This window comes from Salminus brasiliensis, chromosome 12 (genome assembly GCF_030463535.1).
Source record: "Salminus brasiliensis chromosome 12, fSalBra1.hap2, whole genome shotgun sequence".
NCBI classification, from domain to species: domain Eukaryota; kingdom Metazoa; phylum Chordata; class Actinopteri; order Characiformes; family Bryconidae; genus Salminus; species Salminus brasiliensis.
In genome coordinates, this window is record NC_132889.1 from 22660183 (window position 1) to 22686750 (window position 26568).

At 41.0% G+C, this 26568-nt stretch overlaps 1 protein-coding gene across 2 annotated transcripts in view; it reads right to left on the reverse strand.

Moving 5' to 3' along the window:
• Positions 1 to 872: 872 nt before the first annotated feature.
• plppr2a (phospholipid phosphatase related 2a) overlaps positions 873 to 26568 on the reverse strand; it is a 71681-nt gene continuing 45985 nt past the window's right edge. Inside the window, exons 4-8 of one of the 2 annotated variants that reach the window (XM_072694047.1) lie at positions 7512 to 7632; positions 6468 to 6718; positions 5819 to 5995; positions 5371 to 5498; positions 873 to 4448 (exon numbers count right to left, since the gene is read on the reverse strand). In XM_072694047.1, coding sequence (XP_072550148.1) covers positions 4340 to 4448; positions 5371 to 5498; positions 5819 to 5995; positions 6468 to 6718; positions 7512 to 7632 — 786 coding nt within the window. In that variant the 3' untranslated portion in view covers positions 873 to 4339. Of the gene's footprint in view, positions 4449 to 5354; positions 5499 to 5818; positions 5996 to 6467; positions 6719 to 7511; positions 7633 to 26568 lie in introns of both variants that reach the window. The other variant, XM_072694048.1, reaches the window with a different exon arrangement.

The window sequence follows — 26568 nt, forward strand, 5'->3', positions numbered from 1 at the left end:
AGGAAAACACAATAGTTTGTGTGTAGTTTCTAGAACTAGGACTGGAAACACCTGTTCTAGAAAAGTGGTCTCCAACCCTGGTCCTGAAGTCCCACTGTCTAGCACATTTTAGTACTTTCTCTGCTCCCAGCAACCCTGACCCAACTAAACAACTCATTAACAAGCCCTTACTGTGTTAAACTGGATGTGCCAAAGCAGAATAACTTGGGCTGTGAGCTTTCAGGACCAGGGTTGGAGACCACTGCTCTTGTCTGTGATTTCTCATGGGAAAAAATACCCCCCCTGGTTGTAATGTGACTATGCCATTTTGGCATTTCACTTTGCCACTTCATATTTGCATCATTGGTTCCACCTACAGACCACCCTTGAAACACTGCTGATATCTGGTTCTGAATATAGTCTCTATATTACTATACTATACTATAAACTATACTATATATGTATACTATATAAACTGTCCTCTAAATGGGAAACATCTGCTTGCAAAATAAATAAAATATATCAATAAAGGATAAAAGGTTAACGGTAAATTCTATGGACTAGTGTAGAAGTATTGTTTTCTACCTGAAGTACACATTCTAACATACAAAGAAAAAGACACAGCATTCAGCTTTATAATTTGAGAAGCTTACAGCAGCTTTCAATCACCACAGGGTGGAGCTATATCTCTATAAAGAAGTATGTCCAATTCATACGAAACCCCAATATTCACGTTCATCGTTGCTCACAGGGTTTCCTTAGTTGACTAATCATATCAAAAGCAGTTAACTAAAACAGAATTACTGTAGCGTATTTACAAATACACAATTCCTCATAGTTCATTTAAGGGAAGTCTGGTGCGGATGTAGAAGAACAAAAGACAAGATGCAGAATACAGACAGTGTATTGCAATATCCATTTATTGTTCTCATCAGACAGATCTTTACAAAACGTCGCATACATTGTAACAACATGGAAGAAAAAAAGTGACACCTTCAAAAAACCCTTACCACCACACTTGATCGACTAGCAAACCTGGTCAAAGATGAATGTTCTCCTTGCCAGATATCTCCAAGGAGGATAACTGAATTATTGGTGGTCCACAAATCTTCAACCATAGTAAACAAAAGCTTCCTATTCTCTAGACTGGAGGTCTTGTGCATCAGCCCGGATGTCATTGTGATATTATTTTCTGAAAAGTAACCCCAAACCATTTCATCTACCATCTAGTAGTAAGTCAAGGTGACTGGACCTGTGGAAAGATCTTCAAGACTTGGTTTCACACATCTGAGTGGTTACATCAGTTTAAATGAAAATCTTCTCCAGTGTAGGAATATGGCTATTGCTCACTGGAAGCTACTAACCACCAGTTTGCACTACATTTGCATAATGCTAATTGTTGACTATTCACCTACAGGTCTTGTTAGTCTAACTGAACTGTTCCTTTTATATGTTAGCAGGGAGACCCTTTTTCCAGTAGCCTCAATGACTGTCTTCCGCTGCGTCTCAGTGGGAGAGCAACAGTGAATCTGAATCTTAATTGTTCTGGAAATTCCTCTAGAACAGCTTTTGCCAGGAGCTGGTGTCAGATGGTCTAAGCTAGGTCTTTGACCAGTTGAGCTCTTGACCAGCATAGAACATTTGAGTTCCATTTGAGTTTGATGAACTAGTAGCGGGTCTGTTAGCATGATCAACTTGACCAAGCTGTTTGTCAAGCTGATTTTACTAGTTAGTAATAGTTTGGGCAAGCTTGTCGACCCAGCTTGGTCATGCTGGTTGCGTAACCTTTTCAAGTTGGTCATGTTGATAAACCTAACATGTCTAACATGATGGCCAACTTCATCAAGCTCTTGGTCAAGCTGATTATACTAGTAAATTCTTAAATACTTTGGCCACCTGGTCAAACTGGTGGACCAGCATGGTCAAGCTGGTCAACTACCTTGACTTACATAATCATGCTGGTTGACAAGTTTATTCATACTGGTTAACTAGTCTGATCAAGTTGATGGAACCAAGGTGTTTTAGGGTGTTTTCTGTTGAGTTTGTAAAATGGACAATCAACATAGGCTGTAATTTTCAGAGGTTTTGTTTGACCAACTCGACCAAGCTGGTCATGGAGCTGGTCATACTTGTTCTGGTTGACTAGTTTGGTCAAGTTGGACGACTAATTTGGTCAAGCTGCGCAAACAAAACCTCAGTTTCAGTAAATAACAGTCCAGAGGCCTTGACTTACTTCAGTCAACTTTCATATACAGGTCATGTGATCTATAAATGTCAGGTAATGTAACATAATGATGAAGATTTGAGAATTGTACTGCGATGTCAGATGTGTCAGGCGCTGCCATGTGCATACAATAAGACACTGGGAATGGCTTCTTAGCCCAAAAGCCCTAAAATGATCCCCTTCTATTTTTGCCTCCAAAAGCACAGGTGCCATCATTAGATCCAGTGTAAGAATACGTAGTGGGTCACTATGGTAACAACTGTGGGTGCACATAGGTGTGAGTGTAAAACACAATTTTTTTTTCTTTTCATTTTTTCCTTTTCTTCTTCTTCTTTTTTTTTTTTTTTTTTTTACAAAAAAGATATATTTACAAAACTGTACAAACATGGCTGATGTAAGAAAGTGGAGAAAGGGGACAAAGTAATTCAGAATAAAGGTTTGAGCAAGAGTCTGTGGTATAAATGCAATGTGGCAATGGTGCTGGTCCAGTACATGGGGTAGCTTTACACAACACAGACGAGAAAATGAATTGGGTGGTTGGGGGGGATGTTGGGCACAGAAAGATGTTAAAAAGGTAATATATATGGAGGAAGCATTGTGCAAATCAAAAGCAGCAAAACTGTCACACTAGGTGAAGACTAGTGCTGTTCAGAGAACACTTATTATTACACACAAACAAAGAAATTCAAATCTCTTTTTTTTCAGGAACCAGATCATTAAGTAAACAGCCCGCCCCCCCATAATAAGCTTTATTATGGAACTGGAATTCCGGAAAACTGTCTTATCAGTTCCAGTACTGTCACCAGTACAGTGGGAATCTTGCTAGGACAGTCCTCAATAGAAAAATCACAGACAGTGTTATTGGATTCCATGGATTACGTGATAGTGGTTAAAAAATACCAGCAAAAGTGATTAAAGTAGAGAAAAAAAGAGAAAAAAAAATCCCATACACAAAATATTCCACGTAAAATGCCTGACTTACAGCTCATGGCATTTTTAACCACAACAAATGACAGAAATGACAGGTTAAAAGAGACAGAGGCCGTGTTGCTCTCAGATTTCTTGTGTTATCCTGAGGAACAAAGGGGTGTTTGCTCTGATCTCCGTAAACTGGCAGTGGGTGTTGTGTCTGACAGTGCACTGTTGTGTCTGAGGGAAGTGTTTTATCCTGGGAACGAGGTTGACGAAAATGCCATTTTACCTCAGAATGCTGTGGTTGCTGCTAACAAGCTAAATATGCCAAGCTCGGGGGCTGCTGGAGAAATCCCTTCGAGAAGAAAACTGAGCCCATGATGGCTCCATAGGCTGAGATTCTTCATGCGTGTGAATGCGTGTCATATGTGCCCTTGAGCTGCCTGTCTTCGATGAGGAAAAGGACTGGGCACTGATTAGAGAGCTAGCAGCAAACACTCAAAAGAAACATACAAACTTCCTTCCTTCAAGGAATTGTTGAAGGTGTAGGTAGATCAAGAATAAACAAGAGTGTTCATCTGATGAGTGTTCAGGCTCTCCAGGTATACACGCTGGGCATCGGGGAATCTCTTTCCCAGTTTGGAGATGCTGGCATGGTTGTTGAAATCCAAACAAAAATCACAGCATGTACAATGAAACATAAAAAAAAATGCCTCTTGGAAACCGCACACAAAAAAAATTATAAAATGAAAGAGGCCTACCAAACACTGTGCTATTAGTCTTTTTGGTTTGTATTTTTTTTCTCAGAAGTCCTGCACATGGACAGGACTCCATCGGTTCCCCTGGGAATAGGTCAGGATGGTTTAGACAGGGGCGAAGGTCTTTAAGGTGGTCTACAGGTAAAGGCTTCCATGCACTGCTCAGACAAACTGCAATGAACTCAAATGTCACGTCGAGCTCTTGCTGGCACATCCCGAAACGTTCCCCTCCCCTTGCCGGACCAAGCTCGGGTGAAGCTCTTTAACTGAGCTTTCCATGGATTGTCACTTCGCATTTGTTGGAGCAGCACATGGGAGCCCTGAGGGCAGCATGGAACAGAGGGGTTCATGGAGTGGAGCGATGTGGAACGTGTCTAGACCTGCGTCGAGTAGGAGCGGTGGAGGGTGGCGTAGCGTCCGGTGGTGTGGGCAGCACACTGGTGAGCGTGCGGTTCTGACGGCTGGTCTAGACTTCGCTGGAAATGGAGCGAGACGGTATGAGGACATCGGGGGTGGCGGGGAACCGATAGTGCTGATGGTCATGTGATCTCAGTGAATGGAGATCCCCTTGGAGTCTGTAAGGGTGGAGAGAGAGAGCGTGAGAAAGAACGAGGGAAAGAGAGAGTGAGAGACAGAGAGAAAGACTGAGACCATGACGAATAATAGAGGCGACTAACAGACAGAAATGAGGTCTGGGAGGAAAGAATGTGATGGCTTTTGGCAAAATGATTAAATCAAAGGCAAAGGTGAGGGACAAAGATGGCTCTATGACCAGACGGATAAGATGCCTGAGATAAAGAACGCATTGAAAGAAAGATGGTGGTGACAGAACTGTGGGAGACACTAATCTTCTCATATCATTTTAATGAAAGCTGGCCTCCTCCAGGCACTCACTACTCCAGACTCTCGGGGGGTACTGCATCAAAATCAGCTGAAAAATGCTGACTTATGCTGTTTGTATCAGAAAGCCAGTCAGCAAAAAAGTGCTGATTTACACTAGCTGACGGTGGAAACGAATCAAGCCTCCATCCTCAAAGTCCTCCGTGATTAGCATTCATTTCTCAGGTCTCTACAGTATTGGGGCTTCTGCTTCGATGGCATATGCGTCACAGTACTGACACTAGTGGCCCAGAGGGCAGTAGTATATGCATTGGCAGTCACATTCAGGGCTCAGTTGTGCCCTACCTTGGGATCAGCTGCTTTTGACAGCAGCCATTGTAGCATTCACCGAAGGGCCAAAGTCAACTGAGAGTTACAATAGCATAGGTTCCCTCCATGTGGGAAGGACAAAGACAGGTCCAAGCTGTACAATAGGGCAGTGGGGATAGCAGGGTTGGTGGTCAGGCGGGGGCATGGGTGTGCAGGAGGGGTTTTGCGGGTCATTTTTGGGGTCCGCTGGGTCAAGAACAGAGGGGTACAGGGGGTCGTGTTTGGCCGCCCTGTGTGTGCAGTCCTGCCTCTCACCCGCCCCCACCCCTTACCTGAGTGCCACTTAACTTTTCGAGTGGACTCTCCACACAGGGCAGCGCCACCATGGGCATACCCAGCACAGACTCGGGACGCTGTGGTCGCAGAGGTGGTGGAGGGGGCTTCGTCTGTTGAAAGTTGTTAATCACACAGGTCACCTGGGAAGAGAACAGGAGTGGAGAGAGAGAGAGAGAGAGAGAGAGAGAGAGAGAGAGAGAGAGAGAGAGAGAGAGGGAAACCTGAAGTCAGTTTTACAGTTTTACATACTTCTTGCCTCAGGTCAAATCAAGGGGCTGGAGAATTGGAATATCCAACATTGGATATTGGAGTGGAGACTGCATGAAAGTGAGGAGAGGAAATCTAGAAGTGACTTTCTTTTCCAGAATCAGAATGCAGGAGAACTCCATACTGCGCACAAATCCTCTCTCAGTAGCCATTTGCATTCCCTACCCACCCACCCTGCCACACCCATACTCACCAGAAATATGGCTATGGCTCCTCCGGTGAAGTAGCCAGCGAGGACATCTGCCCAATGGTTGCGGTACTCAGCCACCCTTACCACTCCCACCAGCATGGCCAGGCATAGCAGGGTTAAGCTGAGCGTCGGTTTTGTCAGACGGGTCCCTTTCGTCCTGAACACCAGCGTCACGTACATCTGAGACCACAGACACACATCGTTCTACATAATATGCTTTGGGACCGAAAAACATTCTTGCTATCCCTTTCTGCTGTGACACTGAGAATTTACCCACTGCGGGACTAATAAAGGACTATCTTATCTTATTTTATCTTATCTTATCTTATCTAACATTCACCCCCTTTGTCTTGGAGCTGGAGTAGTGGTTCCCTTGTCCTGAACTGCCTTGTACAGTTTCAAGTAATCCCTGTCTCAACACACCTGATCTAGTTTAATAAAAGCTAGAACAATAATCAAGCAGTCATGAATCTAGTGTGTTGAGGGACGGAATACTATTTTTCATACAGAAGGAGTTCAGATCCTCTAGGACCCTCCAACAGTAAAGCCCAGAAATATCAGCAAGGCAGCAGTACTAAGTGACAACTCCATTGCTCATAACTTCACGTCCAACCACATGGTTGAATGATACTGAATGGCACACACCACTCACCACAGTATACACTGCAGAGTAGACACTTAGTGCTGCATCCTTGGAAGGGAAGGATTTGCGGGCAGATGCCACTATGAGTGGGTTCCCAGTGCAGGCGCGTCGTTCCGTGATGTACTGGAGATTCGACTGGCAGCCCAGCGCAGTATAGTTTGGCCGGCAGGCCGACAGAAAATGAGGCGTCTGGTTTCCTGTGACCACCTGGCCGGCATTGGCGAAGATAGTAGTGGTGAAGAGACCGAAGGAATAGACGCCTACGAGAGAGGATATAGTTGAGTTTTCTGGCTGAAGCAATCAGCCCATCATCAGTCAATAACTTCTCAGTGACCTCTACCTTTATACAGTATCAGCGCATCACTGAGGATTCATAAGTATTGATGATTAGATGATGGACAAAATGGACCAGCTTATCATTTTATGCCACAGTGGGGACACTGCTCAGGATTGATCTCTATCAAAGACACCATGCTGGAATAAGGTGTAACACAGTGATAGGGTTCCAAGCTGCAGTACAAACAAGGCATTAAATACCATGGTAAATGGCATTCTTGTGCAGCTCTTCCTGGTTCTCAAGATTTGATCCTTAAACCTTGCAGTCCAGAATCCTGCAGAGCACTCCACCAATAATAGCTAATTCACTGTAAAATGCTGGTGGTTATATAATCTCTAGGACTGGGTTCTCCTTGACACTGAAAAGGGTTTGCTAACATTAGTACAGTGGAAGTGGGAACTTCAGTGATATGCTCTTTCAACTGAAAGGTTTCAACTTACTTACTTAGAATAGTTACATAAATTTATATAAAAGGATCTTTAGGGGATCTCTCTAAAGAATCATTTCATGTACTTTTCTGTCTAGGAGTATACAGCACAGTCACCTCACAAACATAAGAGAAAAACTGAAGAATCCTATAATGGATCTAGCTGCAGTCCTTTTCCTTAAGAGCACATGTGGCAGCAGAGTTGAGACACACATTGACCTTTGCTGAAGAATGCTTTTCATTCCTGATCTATGACAAGACCATTCCCCCTGTTGTGATGCGCTATTACCTAGAAAGCGTATGATGCGTCTTAGCAAGGGGTTGAAGTAGCAGCAGTCTGCTGTGACAATGGTCTTCTCTTGTGTGCCCTCAGACTTCATGAAAAACGCCATCAACTCACCAGCCAGAATCTGCAAAAATGAACATATTGCAAAAATAAATCTTTATTGTTATTGTACATGTTTAACTGTTATTATGGCTGCATACAGCTGCCTTTATTTCAATTTTTTGAAGCCGTGTTACCTTTTGAGGTACTTGTAAATGTAAGTAAAAAAATAACAAATGAAGACTCACACCCCAAAACGTGTGAAAAGACATTATCAACTCGATCAAGTATGGGAACCTTGAGTGGCTAACGACCGTGAGACCACTCGGCTTACATGCTAACAACATCCTGTCAGCTCCCAATTATCCCAAAACCCTCTTGTAGTGGTCAGACCCCTCAGTGATGAGTGGCAGCTCATTAATGAGACTAAAAATAACTGGAGTGATGTAGAGAGAGCTTGTCTGTGTGGTTAGGAGAAATTGGCAAGCAGGGGTGATGACACGCTGTCATGGTAGATGGTTCACAACTCGAGAGTGGCAAAGCAGAACAAGAGGAGAGGTTTGCACTTGGCTGGAACATCGCATTGTGTTGCTAGCATCTGTCGCCGCCTGTGACTTTAGCACAGAGGACATTCAATATGTTTTCACTGAGTTACCAGCGTTATTTACAAGATGTGTCTAGACAAGAGTGCTGCTTCATGTGTCCCAAAGCTGACTGTCTGTAGCAGAGAATGAACACAGGCTGACATTCACCATCATAAAGGGGCGTAAGAAAGGCTTTCAAATTGTGCGTGTTTACCTTTAGGGTACAATAAGGGAGTTGAGATCAGGTGAAAGAGGAAGAGAGAACATAGTTTTTTCTACAATATTTTGTAGATAGCAGAAATTCACATGAGCATCAGCTGTTTGCAGTAAACCAATCAAACAAGAACTATTTAAATAGCTCAACACAACTCATAGAGCAAGTGCTTTCTCCAAATTCAACACAAAATGCTACTTTTAATGATTGCTGCAATCTTAGACTTTTATAAACCTTTCATGACAAGCATCTTTAGTACTTAATAGAGCACCCTTTGCTGTTATGACATGCTGCAAAATGTGACACCAGTGGCAGCGTACATGAAGTACCGCAGCCCATTCCTCATAGGCAATGCCCTCCAGTTCACTAATATTCATGCTGCAACTGTTTTTTTCAAATCCCACCAATGAAGCAAAACAAAACTGGAATTTTTGAGGGCCAAAGAATCAGCAGTATGTCTGGGGGAGGAAGAATGAAGCATACGCTGAAAAGAACACCCTGCCTAGCATGGCGGTGGCTCAGTGATGTTCTGGGGCTGCTTTGCTTCCTCTGCCAGAAGCTGGTGTCATATTTTGCAGCAGGGTCATAACAGAAAAAGGCTGCTCTTCTATGTACTAAAGATGCTCATCAAAGGTAAAGGTGTTGAATAATTCTGTAGTAGAATAAGACAGTAGTAGTCATTAAAAGTGGCATTTTGTGTTGAATTTGGAGAAAGTGCTTGTTCATTTGGTTCATCTGGTCTATTGCAAGCAGCTGAATGTCTGTAGAGTTTGCTTATAAACCTAATTTGCAATGGTGGTTGACTAATTTGAAATTGAGATTCTGAATACAGTGGCATGCAAAAGTGTGGGCACCTAAAGATCTGTGACTAGCTAAGCGAGTAAAAGATGATCTGATTTTCAAAAGGCATGGGTGAAACATTTCTTTGATATCTTGAGCAAGATTACTTTTTTAAAATTTGAGAGTTACGCAGTGAGAAAAAAGGGAGACAGTCAGAGTCTTTTAGTTGTTTGGGATTCTTGGAACAAGGTTCTCGGGTTCTTATAAAGCTTTAAAAAATGAACTACCTGGATTTCCTTATTGATGACTGTGAAAATGTCATGGCCTTTTCAAGGTAATTAATGTCCAAGAACTTGGAAGAAGTTATTTAAAAAATTGTACAAAACAAGTAAAAACAACTATATACTCAAGGAAGGCCACTCCACCCACTAGCATCTACCATAAACCTAAATGTTTACTACTTATTTGGGTCACAATAATTATGTCGTAATTACTTGTCAGACACATCCTTATGTATGGATTAGAAGATTCCATTATAAATAAGAATAATAACAATAATAATAATTATATCATGTTGATGGTGGCGAAGAATCTATTTGGACACTTTTACTGGATGAGATTATAGTATGTGTCATGAATAAGAGAGAGATCCCAAAAAATTAAAGAACAGATCCTAAAAATCTCCAGTCTCTATGTTTTTAGATTTAATTCTACTCAAGCCGTTATTTTGCTGAAGTAACAACACTATTACTTGAGCATGGATTTAGTCTACTCAAGCAAGGAAGCTACAATTCTTTCTTTTTTATCACTCCCTCACATGTACACATAGACACACACACATCCTCAGTCGCATCACTGACGTCTGATGCCATTTGAACCTTTCTGTCACCGACTCAACTGTTAGCACAGCAACCTCAGCTGACAGGATCTTGTCTGTAGGCTAACACAGCTCCTAGATCAGTAACTCACTATTCAGCATCCAAATGGGACTTGACCAAGGAGGCATCGTCATAGCAACAGCGGCAGAACGAGGCGTAAAATCTGCACTGACATCAAGCGCGCTACCTGAGACAAGGCCAGACGTCAGAGATGAGACAGCAAGAGACAGAGATGCAGTGTTCAGTTCACGCACTGGGACACACACATACATGAACCCACACGCACAAGTGAATCCAAGAATAGAGCCTGACCACTGACACATACTGACAGACTTTGACATCACCGCTGAATGGAGTCTGTGATGGTTAAAGGGGTAATAAAGAGATAGATAGAGAGAGAGAGAGAGAGAGAGAGAGGAAGACAGAGAGAGCATGCCTGGTATTGGGTCAGTCAGATGTATTTGTGAAGATATTTCGCTGCTGTCTAATAAAAAACATTTTGTCCATTTTTAGTTTCTCCATGGTTTGAACCCTGTCGCTGCTCTGTATTGTAAGTTATTCTGGATGAATAGACCAAAACAAAAGCTCTAAATTACTTTTATTTTACATTGACTTTCATTCAAAGTTAAGATCATTTTGTATTTTTGTCCTTTAAAGTCGCTAATTTGGAGATAGATGTTTTTCAATGGACAGCGGCGATTTGCTCAAATGAAGAAACTTCATTTGTAATGTGCCAGCAAAGGTTATATATCCTCTTTGATTGTATATTATAGTAATAACAGACTGTCTGTCCAAGTCCATTGTTTTTGTACGTTAGGCCATTTCTAAGTATAAATTTGCCCAATACATTCTCACTCTGAAAGCGTCAACATTATGAAACAAACCCGTTTCATAAACCACATATGCAATCAGACAGTGAAAAGATGTTAAATCAATGTATATGTTACTGATTCATTGTCACTTTCACACCCTGAATTAATATTGACACTGAAATATAAAAACATAAAAATCAACTAAAACATAAAAATTAACAGAAAAGCAAACAACTTCAATCATCTTTCAAGCTTTTAGAAATCCTATTACTGCAGTAAAATCCAGCAAGGGTCATTTTGTGAAAAGCAGAATATGGAAGGAATAGTGAAAAGAAACTCTGTCAAGAATGTAGAAATTTTCAGAAATATCAGTAAACATAAGCATAGTAAAAGAGAAACACATTTGCTTAAATATATGCATAAATACATTTGTGTAAATAAATACATACATTTTTGCATACCTTTGAAGGCTCTTCAATTTCAAACCGTAGAGGAACCTTCTAAGTTGCTCTGAGGAACTTTCAAGGAACCTTCTTCTTATAAAAACATTTTCTTGAAGGTTCCGTAAAGCACCTTAGGAGGTTTCTCCACAGGTTCAATTTGAAAAAACTCAGAAAGTTCCTCAAGGACTTTGAAAGATACTGTACCGCTGATCCAACATAGTACTCATATCAAAATTTCTGCCTCAACCAAAATGATCATTCTGTTTGTCCATTTTTCATAAATGTATTAATGTAGTTGCCCAGAAAGCAGCACACCACTTCAACAGCTCAATATTTACTTTGCTCTTTCCATGCTAGCTCCATGCATTAGCACAGTCTATACAGCCCATATAGAACTGGTAGAAGTAGAAGAGTATGTGAGTGTTTTTGACATGTGCATGAGAATGTCTGCTCATGACAGTGTGAAAGCCTTTCCTTGATGTGTGCATGCTTAATGGAAGCGTCAGGTCCGTGTTTGTGTGTGTGTGTGTGTGTGTGTGTGCTAATGTCAATGAGTAATGTGGATGATGATGATGAGATAGATCTACCTCAGCTCTGAGTCAGGCTAATGGATGGTCAGGGTCATGGCTCCATTATAGATCTCTAATGCGAGGCCCTCTAAAGCCTGATAAAAGCTGCCTGCTCTGACCTGATCCCGAGCACCAGGAAGATATCAGCTCCGTGCCCCTGCCAATGATAACGCTCTAATCATGGCATGCTTTACTTCGGGGGCATCTTTGCAACAACAGTGCAATTCCTGGTTCACTGTAGTGAATACATGCAGAAACTGGATGGCCCCAGCCAGCACAAGGATTCATTGAATTCCATCAGCAGCTCACCTGATTTCACATCATTAAGCACTGATTTATCAACCCAGGTGTTGGATGAGAACTATAAATAATACTAGACTCCCATGAGGAGAACTTTAGAGATGTTCTAATGAGAACAGCGACATTAAGCTACCACACTTTGTATTAACAATATTAGACTTTATTCTGATATGGCAATATTCCAAATGCCAGGCATGGGCTAAAGAGCTATAATGGCCCCCAAAATTGAGCTGTGGAGCAGTGAAACTGTGGATGAGGTGGGGTAGAGATCATTCAACATCCTGACCTATATATATATATATATATATATATATATATATATATATATATATATATATATACTGTGTGATTCCATATTCCTTACTAAGCATTCAATATCATATATAGACTGAAATCCATTGTGGCATCATGACTCTGTAGCTCCTTCAAAGTGACTGTGGGCCTCTCTGTGGGCTTCCTGAGGTTTAAGGGAGAGACTTGTCGAGGCAGTGCCTGGGTGGTATGATGCAGCTTCCACTTACTACCAACTGATCCAACAGTGCTCACTGAGAAAATCCAAACAATATTATTTTGAAGCTTTTTCCATCTTGTGCATTTCCTTAGAATGCTATTTGGTTTCTATTTGCTTAGTCTGAGCAGTGGTACCCGTAGTCTGGCCATCTTTTATCCTGAAAATGCAAACCTTTTTTAAATGGCTCACTGTTAGAGGTCAACTGTAAGCCAACTGTGTCCTTGCTAGGACAATATCTCTCATCTGTGCAAACTCAGGGCTTCCACAGCACAGGGCAAGTATAATTAATTATTCTATAGTATTAAAGTATTTTTTTTCTTTACATCAAATCCATATAACTTTGCATACATTAAATGTCAGGGTCAGTTTTTGAACAGAAAATCACATCCAAAATTGTCTCTTTTCAGGAGAGGGGATTTGAACTTTAAATAAAAGTAACTGTAGTATAGAAAGTAATATTTCATTTTTTATATCTGATTATATTCTGGACCATTTGGACCACATCAGCATGTGCCCTGGATGAGGGAGACGGAATACTAAGACAGAAGGAGAACAAAGAGGAGGAGATGGCTTTAATACAGGAGTTAGGCTGTATTCATTTGAGCCAGGACACGCAGCTGCAACTGGGGGTGACAACTGGGGGTAAATGACTTTTCTCTCGATGGTAAGTAAGGGGTGGTGAGAGAGGGAGGGAGGGAAACCATGCTGGGATATTAATTGTCAAGGAACTTGTCCCTGTCCTTTGTTCTTCTCTGCTACGTAGCCACATGTCTGAAGCTGTTTAATACTGGGTGAATGTCTCTCCATTCGACAGAAGGATGACAGAAAAACAGAATTTTGCATTTTGAAAGCCACAACCCAATGGATTGTGTGTAATATGACCAAGAACGTGAAATAACAAGGTAAAAAAAGTAGATTTTACATTTGAGCATCTACCAAGAAATTGGGCAAATCCTGAATATAATCTTTTTCTTTTTTTTTTTTACAGATATAATCCCAGTTTTAGTTGAGTTATGAAATTGCTGAAGTCTGAGAAGAGCAACATGCCTGAAGCCCCTCCTTCCCCACCACCTCGTCATCTCTCTCTCAACTCTGCCATATCTCTCAGTCTTAGCTCTGATTATCAGGTGGGAGTCTGACCTTCTACCACAAAGCAGAAGCCACCTGAACTTCATCCCAACGTTCTCAGAATCTCCTCCACTTCTCTTATTGTCTCCTCCCATTTGATCATATTCTGATGGCATGGTCTGATCTTGATGATTCTTTGGGGAAGCCAAAAGTGGTTCTTCAGTGGCAGCCCTCTAAAGAACCTTCTGGATTTCCCAGATTTTCAACGTGGTCTCAAGCTCTTTGGACCCTGGCCTGTAGACTGAAATAACCAAAATGAAGCTGAATATTAGACACTTTATACATTTACTTTGGGTTGTGATTCACACACTGTTTTTCCGTTTTCTGTCATCTGTCTGGTGACGCACTCGACATGAAAGCCTGGGTATGTGTGTGTGTGCGTGTGTGTGTGTTTTAACGATCGACTGGGGACTAATATGAAGTGTTGTACACAGGGGTGTAAACAGTGTTCACCCTTGTGTACAGAAGACTATTTAGGACAGACATCCATAGGGACAACGCTGTACGGGGGACAAAGCCTAGTTCTGCTTGGTTGGGTAAAGAAGTGTGTGCGTGGGTCTGTGTGCTTGATGTTGCCACACACACACACACACACACACTTGCAGAGGTATTAACTGATGCAGAAACAAGCTTCCTCTTACTTCCAAATGAAAAGAGCACAAGAGCATAGGCATGAAAATCCATTAAAAACTTGTCATGAGCACAGCAGGATGGGGGAAATCCATAAACACTGCGGTCATTTACACTCGACTGAGCCCAAACTCGGACTGTTTCAGTTGCTGTGTTGTATAGCTTGGGAGAACAAATACTGTATTCATACATGACCAAAAAATATATATATATCCATCCATCCATCCAGTCATAGGGGGTCTGGGTACCTGGGATCATTGGGTGCAAGGCAGGAAAACCCCTGGACAGGACACCAGTCCTTTGCAGGGGTACCATATATATGCATTCACTTACACGCTCACAACTATGGACAATTTAGCAATGTCATGCGTCCGCCTCAAAAAATCAATATTCCCCAGGATGGAACCTCTTCTGCATAGTTTTTTAAAAAACCTTTTTAAAATGGTTCTGTATAGCACCAAAGGTTCCACTATCTATCAAACGTGAGCATGTGTGTTTCTGGGCTAGTGCAAACTGTACCGAGTGAATACATCATGGCTTGGATGTTTCCCAGGCCCTCCACCAGAGTGACTCCACATCGAGGCAGGGGCGGTTCATTATTATTGTGGTTGCAATGCACAACTCTAATGTTATCTGACTGGGTGTGGCATATCTCATCCCACCGTTTTCAAGTCACCAACACCGCACAAACTCCAATTGTGTGATGTGGGCTGGACTACAGCTTTTTCATCGGACAGCTTTTTTATTTTTTCACAGTATCCACTTAGCAATTTTTTCCCTATAGTAATGAAAGGCGTGCAAATGTTTAGGCACCCTTCAAATATAATGATGGTACAAACACACCATCCATAAACATGGAGTAACACCTGAGCAACCACCTGAGACACCATAGCAACTGCCAAGCAGCCACTTAACCGCAGCATAGCAACCTCCTTGCAACACCATAGCAACCACCTGGTAACCTCTAAGCAATCACCAGAGACATCATAGCAACCACCTGGGATATGATAGCAACACTATAGCAACTAAGTAGTAACCAGTTGGCAGCCACCTAGCAACCTTTTAGCAACTTCACAGCGCTAGCAACAACCTAGCAAAACCAAAGCACCACCTGGGACACCATAGCAACCAATGGGAACCACTCAAGCTGTGCAATTACATCATTTTAGATATATAGAGCTCTTTCTTGCCAGTAATTAAAACTTTAATTTAATATAGAACCTCTAGCCAAAAGTATTTCTACTGTGGCATCACTCTAAAGTACGTTTTGGCACATTTAACATCCATCTGTCTTAGTGGATGTATCTGAATGGAGCCCTAAAAGGCATTGGTTTTATAGTATGATTCTAAATGTGTAATATGATTTCTGATTATGATTTTAAACAAAAAATGAATTGATTTTTTTTTACCAAAATAAAGTGTTAATTCTATATTAATGTAACATTTTCTGAATAATTAAATGGTATAAATGATTGTGAGATTGGAGATGTACAGCCCTAACTAAACCTAGGTTGGAAAGTAGGGTACGTCCCTCTCACACTCTCTCTCTCTCTGATTCCTTCTCACTCATTCGGTCTCTCGCCCTTCTCTCCGTTCTTGTCCTATTTCATGTCACTCTCTCTCAGTCTCCCTCTCTTTTTCGCCCATTCAATTCCCTCTACAGGTCTTGTTGCCCTAGTGAAACAGCTGTAGTATGAAAGTAGCGGAGGAGATGAGCCATTTTGAGCCTGTTGTCTGTTGAGTGTTCTTCTTTATTCCCTTTCTTCTCCGTTTGAATCCCGCTCTGCCAGATCCGCTCTGAAAAGGAAGCCGCCTTGTTTGTTGAGGCAGCGCAACAGCTAGCATGAGTCATCTGAGACCGTGTACACAAATTCTGTTCGGTAATCATAAAGACAGAGTGAGAGGGAACTGTGGGAGAAGAAAGTGGAGAGAGAGAGAGAGAATGAGAGAGAGAGAGGGGTGTAGCTTTATATTCTTCTACTGAAGAGTCACTGCCATTGTGTCATTGCCTCACTGCGTTTGTCACCAGTGGGTGTACGTCAAAAGCATATTCTACCTATTCATATTGTGGGACAAATTTGGCCTTTAAAAGGATGTGGAGAGAATAATGCAGGCCTTAATCACCTTACTCTCATCAAGTGTGCATGTGTGTATTAGTAATTGGTTAAAGCGATGGTTTGCTCAAAAAATTGCACGTATGACATGGGGTTTGCTTCCTTATTTTTGCACTAGAGCTAAGGAGGCTAAAAGACCTCTGAAGTTGTGTGTCATTCTGTACTCAGCATCATGCCTATTTTAGGATTTCCATATCCAAGCTTAAATTCTATATGACGGAAATGAATGAATTCCAGGAATACATTTATCTGTCAAATAACACAGGATCCTTTGAATTTATGACAGGCAGGGATTCACCAATCCATTTTATTCTGTTCCAATACCGATTCATAAACTGCAGAAACAGCAAAGTTGTGGCTTTTAAAAATGACAACGAGGAATTTACTGATATTTAGTGAAAAAAGGTGTAATCTGTAAAGACTGGACACTTGTGGGACAGTATTCAGCCGTGTCTGCCTGCATTTCTGGGAGGAGGCAGGTGCTTGTCTTCATCACCCTAGTGTTGGGAGCATCCCAAGTGATGAGAGGAATCCTAGTGAGTGGGGTAAATGTCTTAGTTAAATTGGGTAAAAACTAACTAAATAAATAGATAAATAACAATAATATATATATATATATATATATATATATATATATATATATATATATATATATATTATTTATATAAACAAAGCAAAAAAATCTGCCCAATTCCGACACTATTTCTGACAAGTTAGCCTTGTTAATGAGAAATGGGCTTTAATTAGACTTGTTTTGATTACCATTGATTGACAGTTTCTTGCACCCTCTCCCCCAAGACCTACAAACTCATGAAAGGATGGGAACGATGATTGTTCGTCATCAAACATGTAGTGTTGGCATTCACCCAATCAAGACATGGCATGAATTTATGGCTTAATTAGTTCCTAATCTGATACAGTGAACATAGTGAAGAGACACGAGAGAGAGAAATATTGTGTAGTTTGATCCTGGCATTAGGTATCATTACACAAAATCATGCAGAGGGCAGGCTTCCTTATCATGAATATCACAAAGTCTTGTGTTTCTTCAAAAACTGAACGAGAAAAGGATCGGGATGAAGATACTGCTAGATCTGTCTGTTCTATCATATTTAAGACTTTTTAGACTTTAAAAATTCCAGAATAATGAAGCACCTGGCTGGTTTTCCATGTTAAAGTCCTCCTTTGCACTCACACTAAAGCTCAAAAATATCAAGCTTCCAGTCGCACCCAGATCTCTGATCTATCTAATACAGATCAGTGAAGCCGGCACACACAGCGCTGCCTTACCACCATAATATGAATATAATCAAAAGAGTAGCACTTGTGTGAGAAGGAGGGGAAGAAAGACGTAATGAGAGAGAGAGAGAGAGAGAGAGAGAGAGAGAGAGATGCTAACCTTCTTTTTTCTGGGTTTGGTTGGGGCTTTACATCTCTGACCTCACAGTCATTTATATTATCTAAGAAATGATTCAATGTATTATGAAACATCGCAATTATTCAATTTAATGCCTATAATGTAGAAACAGAGAGAGAGAGAAGAGAGAGAGAGAAATGAAATGACAGTAGTAAAACATCCCTTTGTGGCTTTAGACTGAAACTCAACCAGACATTTTAATGACTAACTGAACAACTAAGCTTAAAAATATACAGATAATACCGTTGATTAACCAAGATGAACCGTTTCAACTTTTTATGTTCTGATACGATAAATAAACTTTGCATATTGGTCGATACCTGATAACGGTCAGATACCATTGTTTTTCTAATTATTAAACCATATACTTTACTATGTGGGAGAGATTGAAGGCATCAGGATTGACTTAAGCATTACTTACTTACTTTACTAACTTTGCAAAAACAAAATATGACAAATGAACACAGATGAATGAACAAATATAAATATAAATAAATCAAATTGATGTTTGTTATAAAAATAATTAATTGGGCTGGAACTTGTTTTGTGGCAGTTACGTCATGCTTACTGTATGCTTATTCATTGTTTTTTCCGAAATCAAGAGTATCACAAAAGTGTTTATCCTGCTTTTGCTGTCCAGGGACAGAGACTGCTCTTTTAACAGTCAAATGAACACATGAACTGTGATGGATATTTGCAAAATGCAACTGTGTAGACCCACAGTGGGGGAAAAAGTATTTAGTCAGTCACCAATTGTGCAAGTTGTCCCACTTAAAAAAATGAGAGAAGGCTGTAATTAACATCATAGGTAGACCTCAACTATGAGAGACAAAATGAGAAAACAATTCTGAAAATCACATTGTCTGATTTTTAAAGAATTTATTTGCAAATAATGGTGTAAAATAAGTATTTGGTCACCTACAAACAAGCTAGATTTCTGGCTGTCACAGACCTGTAACTTCTTCTTTAAGAGGCTTCTCTGTCCTCCACTCATTACCTGTATTAATGGCACCTGTTTGAACAGTATAAAACAGTTAGCAGTATAAAAGACACCTGCCCACAAACTCAAACAGTCACACTCCAAACTGCACTATGGTGAAGACCAAAGAGCTGTCGAAGGGGTCAAAATGATCACAAGAATGGTGAGCAAAAATCCCAGAACCACACGGGGGGCCTAGTGAATGACCTGCAGAAAGCTGGGTTCCCCTGCTTAAGCCAGTACATATCCGGGCACGTCTGAAGTTTGCTAGAGAGCATTTGGATGTTCTGGAAGAGTATTGGGAGAATGTCTTATGGTCAGATGAAACCAAAGTAGAACTGTTTGGTACAAACACAACTCTTTGTGTTTGGAGGAGAGTGAATGCTGAGTTGCATCATACCACCATACCAACTATGAAGCATGGGGGTGGCAACATTATGCTTTGGGGCTGTTTCTCTGCAAAGGGACTAGGACGACTGGTCCGTGTACATGAAAGAATGAATGGGGCCATGTATTGTGAGATTTTGAGTGCAAACCTCCTTCCATCAGCAAGGGCATTGAAGATGAAACATGGCTGGGTCTTTCAGCATGACAATGATCCCAAGCACAGTGCCAGGGCAACAAAGGAGTGGCTTCGTAAGAAGCATTTCAAGGTCCTGTAGTGGCATAGCCAGTCTCCAGATCTCAACCCCATAGAAAACCTTTGGAGGGAGTTGAAAGTCTGTGTTGTCCGCCGACAGCCCCAAAACATCACTGCTCTAGAGGAGATCTGCATGGAGGAATGGGCCAACACACCAGCAACGGTGTGCGCCAACCTTGTGAAGACTTACAGAAAACGTGTGACCTCTGTCATTGCCAACAAAGGATATATAATATAAGTATATATAATATATAAGTGTTGAGATTAATTTTTGTTATTGTCCAAATACTTATTTTCCACCATTCCACCATTTGCAAATAAATTCTTTAAAAATCAGACAATGTGATTTTCAGAATTTTTTTTCTCATTTTGTCTCTCATAGTGATGTCAATTACAGGCCTCTCTCATCTTTTTAAGTGGAAGAACTTGCACAATAGGTGACTGACTAAATACTTTTTTCCCCAATGTAGCAATCATTTACACACACACAAACGCACACACACACACACACACACACACACCATTCCTAAAAGCCTGAGGAAAGAAGCAGGCAGCGCTGTGGTGAAGGAGAGCTGCCGAGTGTGACATATGCAGAAATGCCAGCGCTCTCTCGCCTCAGAGCCGCCATCTGCCTCACTTCCCCAGGTGGAGTCACTCCCCCACAGTCTAACACCCACACTGAGGACTGTTGTAGTGTTCTTGCACACAACAACTGTCACTCACAGTGAGTTTGTTCGATTATTCTGGTGGATTGAGAATTATTATAAAAAATAACCCTAAATTTACAAAGTAATGTCTTAATAATATCCAGATTATATATTTTTTAGTAAACGTTTTTGGCAAACGTTTTATTGGCTATTGTAGCTGTTTAAAGGTGCTGTCTGTGATTATGGAGAACTAAAAAAAAAAAAAACATACCTACAGTGCACGTGTTAGGATGTTAGGAGAGGTAGGTCACATGGTTAAGGACAGCCACAGATGGCGTCACTTACCTGTGACCACTAAAAGTTCGTTTGAATCATGCCCGGAACATGTTGAATGGCGTGCCTGGAGGCATGCTGGCAACTTACCCTGCCTGTGCCATTTTTTGTGTTTCCTCTTTTTTCAATGTGGTGTTTCTGGGAATGTTATTATATTCACCAATGAAATTAAACTGAACTACACTGCCTGGAACAGCGGCATCAAGGTTTGTGCTGGCCCACCATGCTGACCGGGAGTTATAGTCGTCAGGCCAGAGTGAGCGAAGCAGGTCACAGGAAAGCTGACCTCTCTCTGTGGCTCCAAGCTTAGACAAACATACATATAGTATAGAATAAAAAACAGACTCTCACTGGTTTGTTGCACCACGTAGGGACAATGTTTTACACTGAGGACTGGCCTTAGCTTTCCCTTTTTTGTCCTTAGACAATCAGAGCTACTTTATCAGCTAGTCGGTTAGCTTTGGGTTACTCTAGTCTGTAACACAAGTAATTAACTTTAGTAAGGCTAGAGTTAGCTAGGTTGTGAGTAAGCAAATTGTTGCTACAACTGTTGCTGTTAAGCAAACCAGTTGTGATTAACTATCACAAACATTCACAAACAAGACAAACCAATACTGACCTATTTCTGTGAAACAGCAAAAGTAAGTTAATGTTAACCACCTATCCAGCAGGACTAGAGCAACACCCTCATCCTTTGTCATGCCTTTCAACATTCGGAGATCTCTCCACAGTCCACATGTCTCACCAACGTTTACACATCTTCAATCTTGCCTGAAATTTGAAACATTTTTCATTTGTCAGACCTTGACCACCTCTTCTTGACAGTGCATGTAGTTCAACACGTAGCTTGTGACAGACACACAGTCTCCCTTTTCCTCATCCTGTGTCGTGAGCATAAACGCCGCCTGTTGCTGATTGACTGAAAAAGAGCCAGGGCTGAGTGTGAACACGTGAACACAACTTTTTTCCAGCATGCAAACAGACCAGAGAGCTAGCACGCTGTGAGGAAACATCTGCTGAATTTTAGAAGAAGTTTACTGAACTGAATCATGTACAGCACCTTTAAATCAATGCACTTATAAATAAACTTATATAATATACTTATACTAGAGTATATTCCCAAAATCTATACACGCCTAGATGCTGCAATTGTCTCACTATTCACTTTCTAGAAGTCAGTGTACCGTACATGTGGAACAATGCTGTAAAAAGTAAACCAGTGTCCAACCTATATTTCCAGTAGCTTACATCTTATTTACTTCACATAATAAGTATTGCATAAGAAATATAAACAGGAAAATCTTTCCTTGAGGAAAAAAACACATCGCTGCAACATCTAGTCAAGCCAAGAACAATCTCTTGTGAAAGTCTACAATTAAGAAAGGCCTTCAATGGATTTACCTCAAGATACACACCATTAGTAACATTCATGAAAAGAAAGACCAGATTAGACTGTTAGAAAATATTTTTTAAAAAAAACAACGAAATCCAGGACAGACGAAACCAAGAGTAACTGCAGTGCAGAGAAGGAAAGAAACGGTTTGTGATCTGTCAAACATGGTGGAGGCACTATTATGGTATGAGCATGTATGGTTACCAACTGAACTGGGCCATTGGTGTTCATTAATGATGTGTTTGATAGAAGCAGCAGGATCTACACTTTGCTCAGATTTTGCTCAAAAATTGCAAAGCAGATAGGATGGTACTTCACAAAGTACAAAACGTGTCTAAATACTTATGGACCTGAATAACAATGTATGTCCCCTCATAGGTGAAGCAAACAACCCTGATTATCTTGTGAAAGCAAAATGTGTCAAGGTGAGTGTGTGTTAGACAGTAACTGAAGAGTCGGTTCACATAGTCAGTGTGTTGAATGTGGGAGAAATGGGCAGGCAAGGATGATAGAGTAGCTTTGACAAGGGCCAGGTCGATACAGTCTGGGTCAGAGCATCTCCAAAACAGCCAAAAAGGCTTGTGGGATGCTCCTGCTCAGCACCGGTGGGCTAGTGAGAGACAAAACCTGTGGCTATCGTGGCACAGAAATATCTAATGATAGGTCCTCAAAGAGCCTTCCATATTTTGCTGTCTATGGTTTACATTTACATTTAAGGCATTTAGCAGACGCTCTAAGTTTAGATACAACTAAACACAAGTCAATATGGAGACCATAGTACTCTACTATTCGCCCAAGTATTCTCTGAAGAGGTGGGTCCTCAGTCTGCGTTTGAAGACAGAGAGCGACTCTGCTGTTCGGACAACCAGGGGAAGTTCGTTCCACTACTTTGGTGCCAGGACAGAAAAAAGTCTGGACGCTTGTCCTCCGTATATTTTAAGGGATGGCGGGTCGAGCCGAGCCGTACTTGAAGCTCGCAGGGTTCTTGGTGCAGATCGGCTTTTGACAATTGCCATTAAGTACGAAGGGGCTGGTCCAGTCTTGGCTTTGTAGGCCAGCATCAGGGCTTTGAATCCAATGCGGGAAGTGGCTACAGGAAGCCAGTGATGAGAACGCAGCAGTGGAGTGACATGGCTGAACTTAGAAACGTTGAAAACAACCCGTGCCGCTGCATTCTGGATAAGTTGCAAGTTGTGTTGTGAGTTGGGTTGAAGCTAGAATCTGGACCGTCTCGGGTCCTTGGGGACTGGTTTTAGAACCACTGAACAAGTGGCATGTGATGTACGTCCTAAAAAAATGACAGTTGTGACTGAATAGAATGTGACTTGTGGGATAAATGAACCTATTAGGTGCAGCATGTAACAAACAATTGAGTGCCATGCAAATCAAGGCGATTTTATGGGCCTTGAAAATCTCTTCACTTCTTTAGGGCAAGAAAACGGGAATGAAGTCAGTTTCAGTCAGCGTTCATTCATGAGGAACTTGGAGGCATTGCTGCCTGTGCAAGAACACTAATGAGGCTTCTAATGGTTGTTTTCTCTAGAGTGATTAATGAGATTTGTTATTCGGGGGGTAGGATGATGCCAGGCTGTAGACTGAAGGTGTTAATTGTGAGGACATGGCTGTGTCTGAAAAGCCTTTATTATAAAACTTGCACTGGATACAGAAATAACCCTACACAGATGGTGCAGGGCATAGCTTAGTGTTTTGTCTGCTATTGTACACCAATACACAGCTAAAGAAAGGCTTGATTCCTGATAAGATCAAATAGGTATGCTAAAAAAAAACCTTACAATAACATTAAAGCAAAAATAAATGTAATACTGCATCTATATGCAAAGGATCAATTCAGAAATATTTAAATTACAGCAGTCTCTATTAATTAGCCCAAGACCTTTCATCCACATTTAAATGCTCCCTTGGGTTTAGAAACATGCACAGTCAAGGGGTTGAAGCACACTCCTTTGAAAGATTCTGGCTGGTTTTTTATTTGATTTGGGGCTTTGTGTGGTCTTTTGATCATCTCATGCCATGACGTGTATTTAGAAGGTGCTGAGGTATGGCATCTCTTTCATCAACTCTCCCACTCATGCTAATGCTCTTCCTCCCTGATCAGCTACATCAGCCTAATTGAACAGACATGAGTGCAAGCACAGCTCCTTAATACTGCAGATATGTCATTCCGAACCATATAACGAGGTTATGTATAATGATTATGTATATAGTGGACCTGCAGTGTGCATATGTATAAATGCATGTCCAAAAGAGCAACTTTACAGAAGAAAGAAAACACCTTTTTATCTTTTAATGGAAGTGAATGTAAAAAAGATTTTACTCCAAGTCCTTTTGGAGCGTTTCTATTGGTCCATTCGCAACGAAAAGATTCATATTATGTCAAAATGTGAAAAACAGCTAAACTAAAGATACAAGTTTTTTTTTAGGACAGATCCACACTATATGTCCAAATGTGTGCAGACACATCTTCTAATAAATACATTCAGCTATTTTAAGTTGCACCCATTGCTGACACAGATGTGTAAATGCACACAGACACAGCTTGTCTAGTCCCTGTAGAGAAATACTGCCAAAAGAATAGTATTCTCTAGAGGAGATTAACATGGTCCTGTTGGCATTATGTCTAATGCCAGGCGTGGCCCAAGAGGGTAAAAAGCCCTGCAGAACTGAGCTGTAGAGCAGTGGAACTGTGTTCTTAGGAATAACAGTGGTGCCGATCTTGTGGAGTTTGGGATGAGATGGGGTGGTGATTATCCCACATCCTGACTTCACTAATGTGCTTCTCAACAGGCCCAACTTGAAACCCGAACCTGAACGCAGCTACAGATTATAACACTGCAAGAGCAACAGAAAAAGACCATGCAAAAGAAATAGAGAGAAAGAGAGAGAGAGTGAACTGGTCGCATTTATTAATAGGTTTTTTGGGACATGTTGTTATAGTTCTGACAGAGGCGCTGGATGTACTACATTTTAGCCAACCTATTTTTCATTTATGGCGCAACCGCTGCTATGGCCTATATTTATGATTGCACACTCTGACTTTCTATTACCATAAAGTTCTGTGTGTGTGTGTGTGTGAAGGGAATTTAGATATAAATAAAGCCTAATGTGCGTGAGTACACTCCTGCATTCTTCTAAGCGTAGCGTGTGCCTGAGGGCGACTGCAGACAGTACTCTGCTGGGCTGCTAGCATCACTATATAAAGAAATAAATGCAGCTGGCTCCTGAAAGTTCACTTGTTCTCATGGATAATTGAATTGACACGTGCCCCCCCCCCAAAAAAAGGAGCCTGTCTAGGACGCAGGAGCATCCCAAATGCAAAAATATGCTCCTGATTCAACAGCTGCTGACAGGAGAGGGCTGGACCACAATGAAGTCTGACCTCCTGCAGAATCGGTGAGGTAGAGAATCCTAGAACGTTTCAGTGTGAAGGACAACAACCCCCCACTGAACAGCGCATTTACACCACAGGAGCGGAACGAAACAATTGTGGATGACAGGAAGGCCTTTAAAAGGATACAAGATACAATTACAATTTTTACCTTTAAACTTAAAACCTTTCATGCTTTTTTCCCGGTGTTAACTGATGGATGTTTACAGTGCAGTAGGTTCCTCTGCTGGTTGGCCTGTTCTGTTGTTTTGTGGTGAATGAGGTGTAAAGTGTAGAATGTCAGGGTTCATTTGAGGTAATCCATATCTATAGTTATTGAATCAACATATGAGTCAACTGTTTTTATGCATGTTGATCAGGGGATCAAAGGTAATTATACAGTTGGCTGATAGCTTGTGTCTTGTGCATCTCTGTGTTGGTGTGTTATTAGTTCATGCAAAGTAGGGCTGACAGAGGGTACTGTTGGTTCTAAAACTGATGTTGTCTCATAATAGGACCAAAAAAACCTCAATACCTTTAAAACCAGTCTGAAAACTCAAACAATCATCAACATTAATAAACCATAGAATCAAAAACACTATTAAACTATACACACTGTAGAACTGCACTACTTAATGGAATAATGGAAGTTAACCTAACTTATTTGTTTAAGGAATTTGGACCACTTAAATGAACTGAGCCAAACTAACTTAAAAATAAATAGTTTAGATACACACTCAGTTTATTTGTGTAAGATCTTTTTTTCTGAAATGACTTAACTGGGTTATATTGACTATTTGGACTCAGATCAGTGAAATATGGTGTTTTTTAGGGTACATCTTACGTTTGGGCAGTGCAACCTTGATGAGTCAAACTTAGACCTTTCCCATTGGCTCCTGGCATCATCTATTTGTATACTCGGTGTGTCCTTCTCCCTCACTCACCATCAGTGTGTAGTCATATCCCCAGGATACCTGCTCTTGAGTGTACATTTAAATGTTAAATAATGGTTGACGGCCTGGCCTGGTTTTGTAGGTAGGGGTAAAATATTTATTTAAAAATGATACAGTACTACTGTGTTCACTTTTGCATTACCAAAAGATTATCCTGTGTTTTTGGTTGATTAATAAAAGCCAATTAAGGAATGAAAGACTAAAGCAGTATTTTAAAATATGCAAGGTTATTTACCTTCAGTTATTTGCTCCTTTTGGGTTAAGTTAACTCAAAAGATTGATTTAAAGTATTAAGACTTTTGAGTTATCCT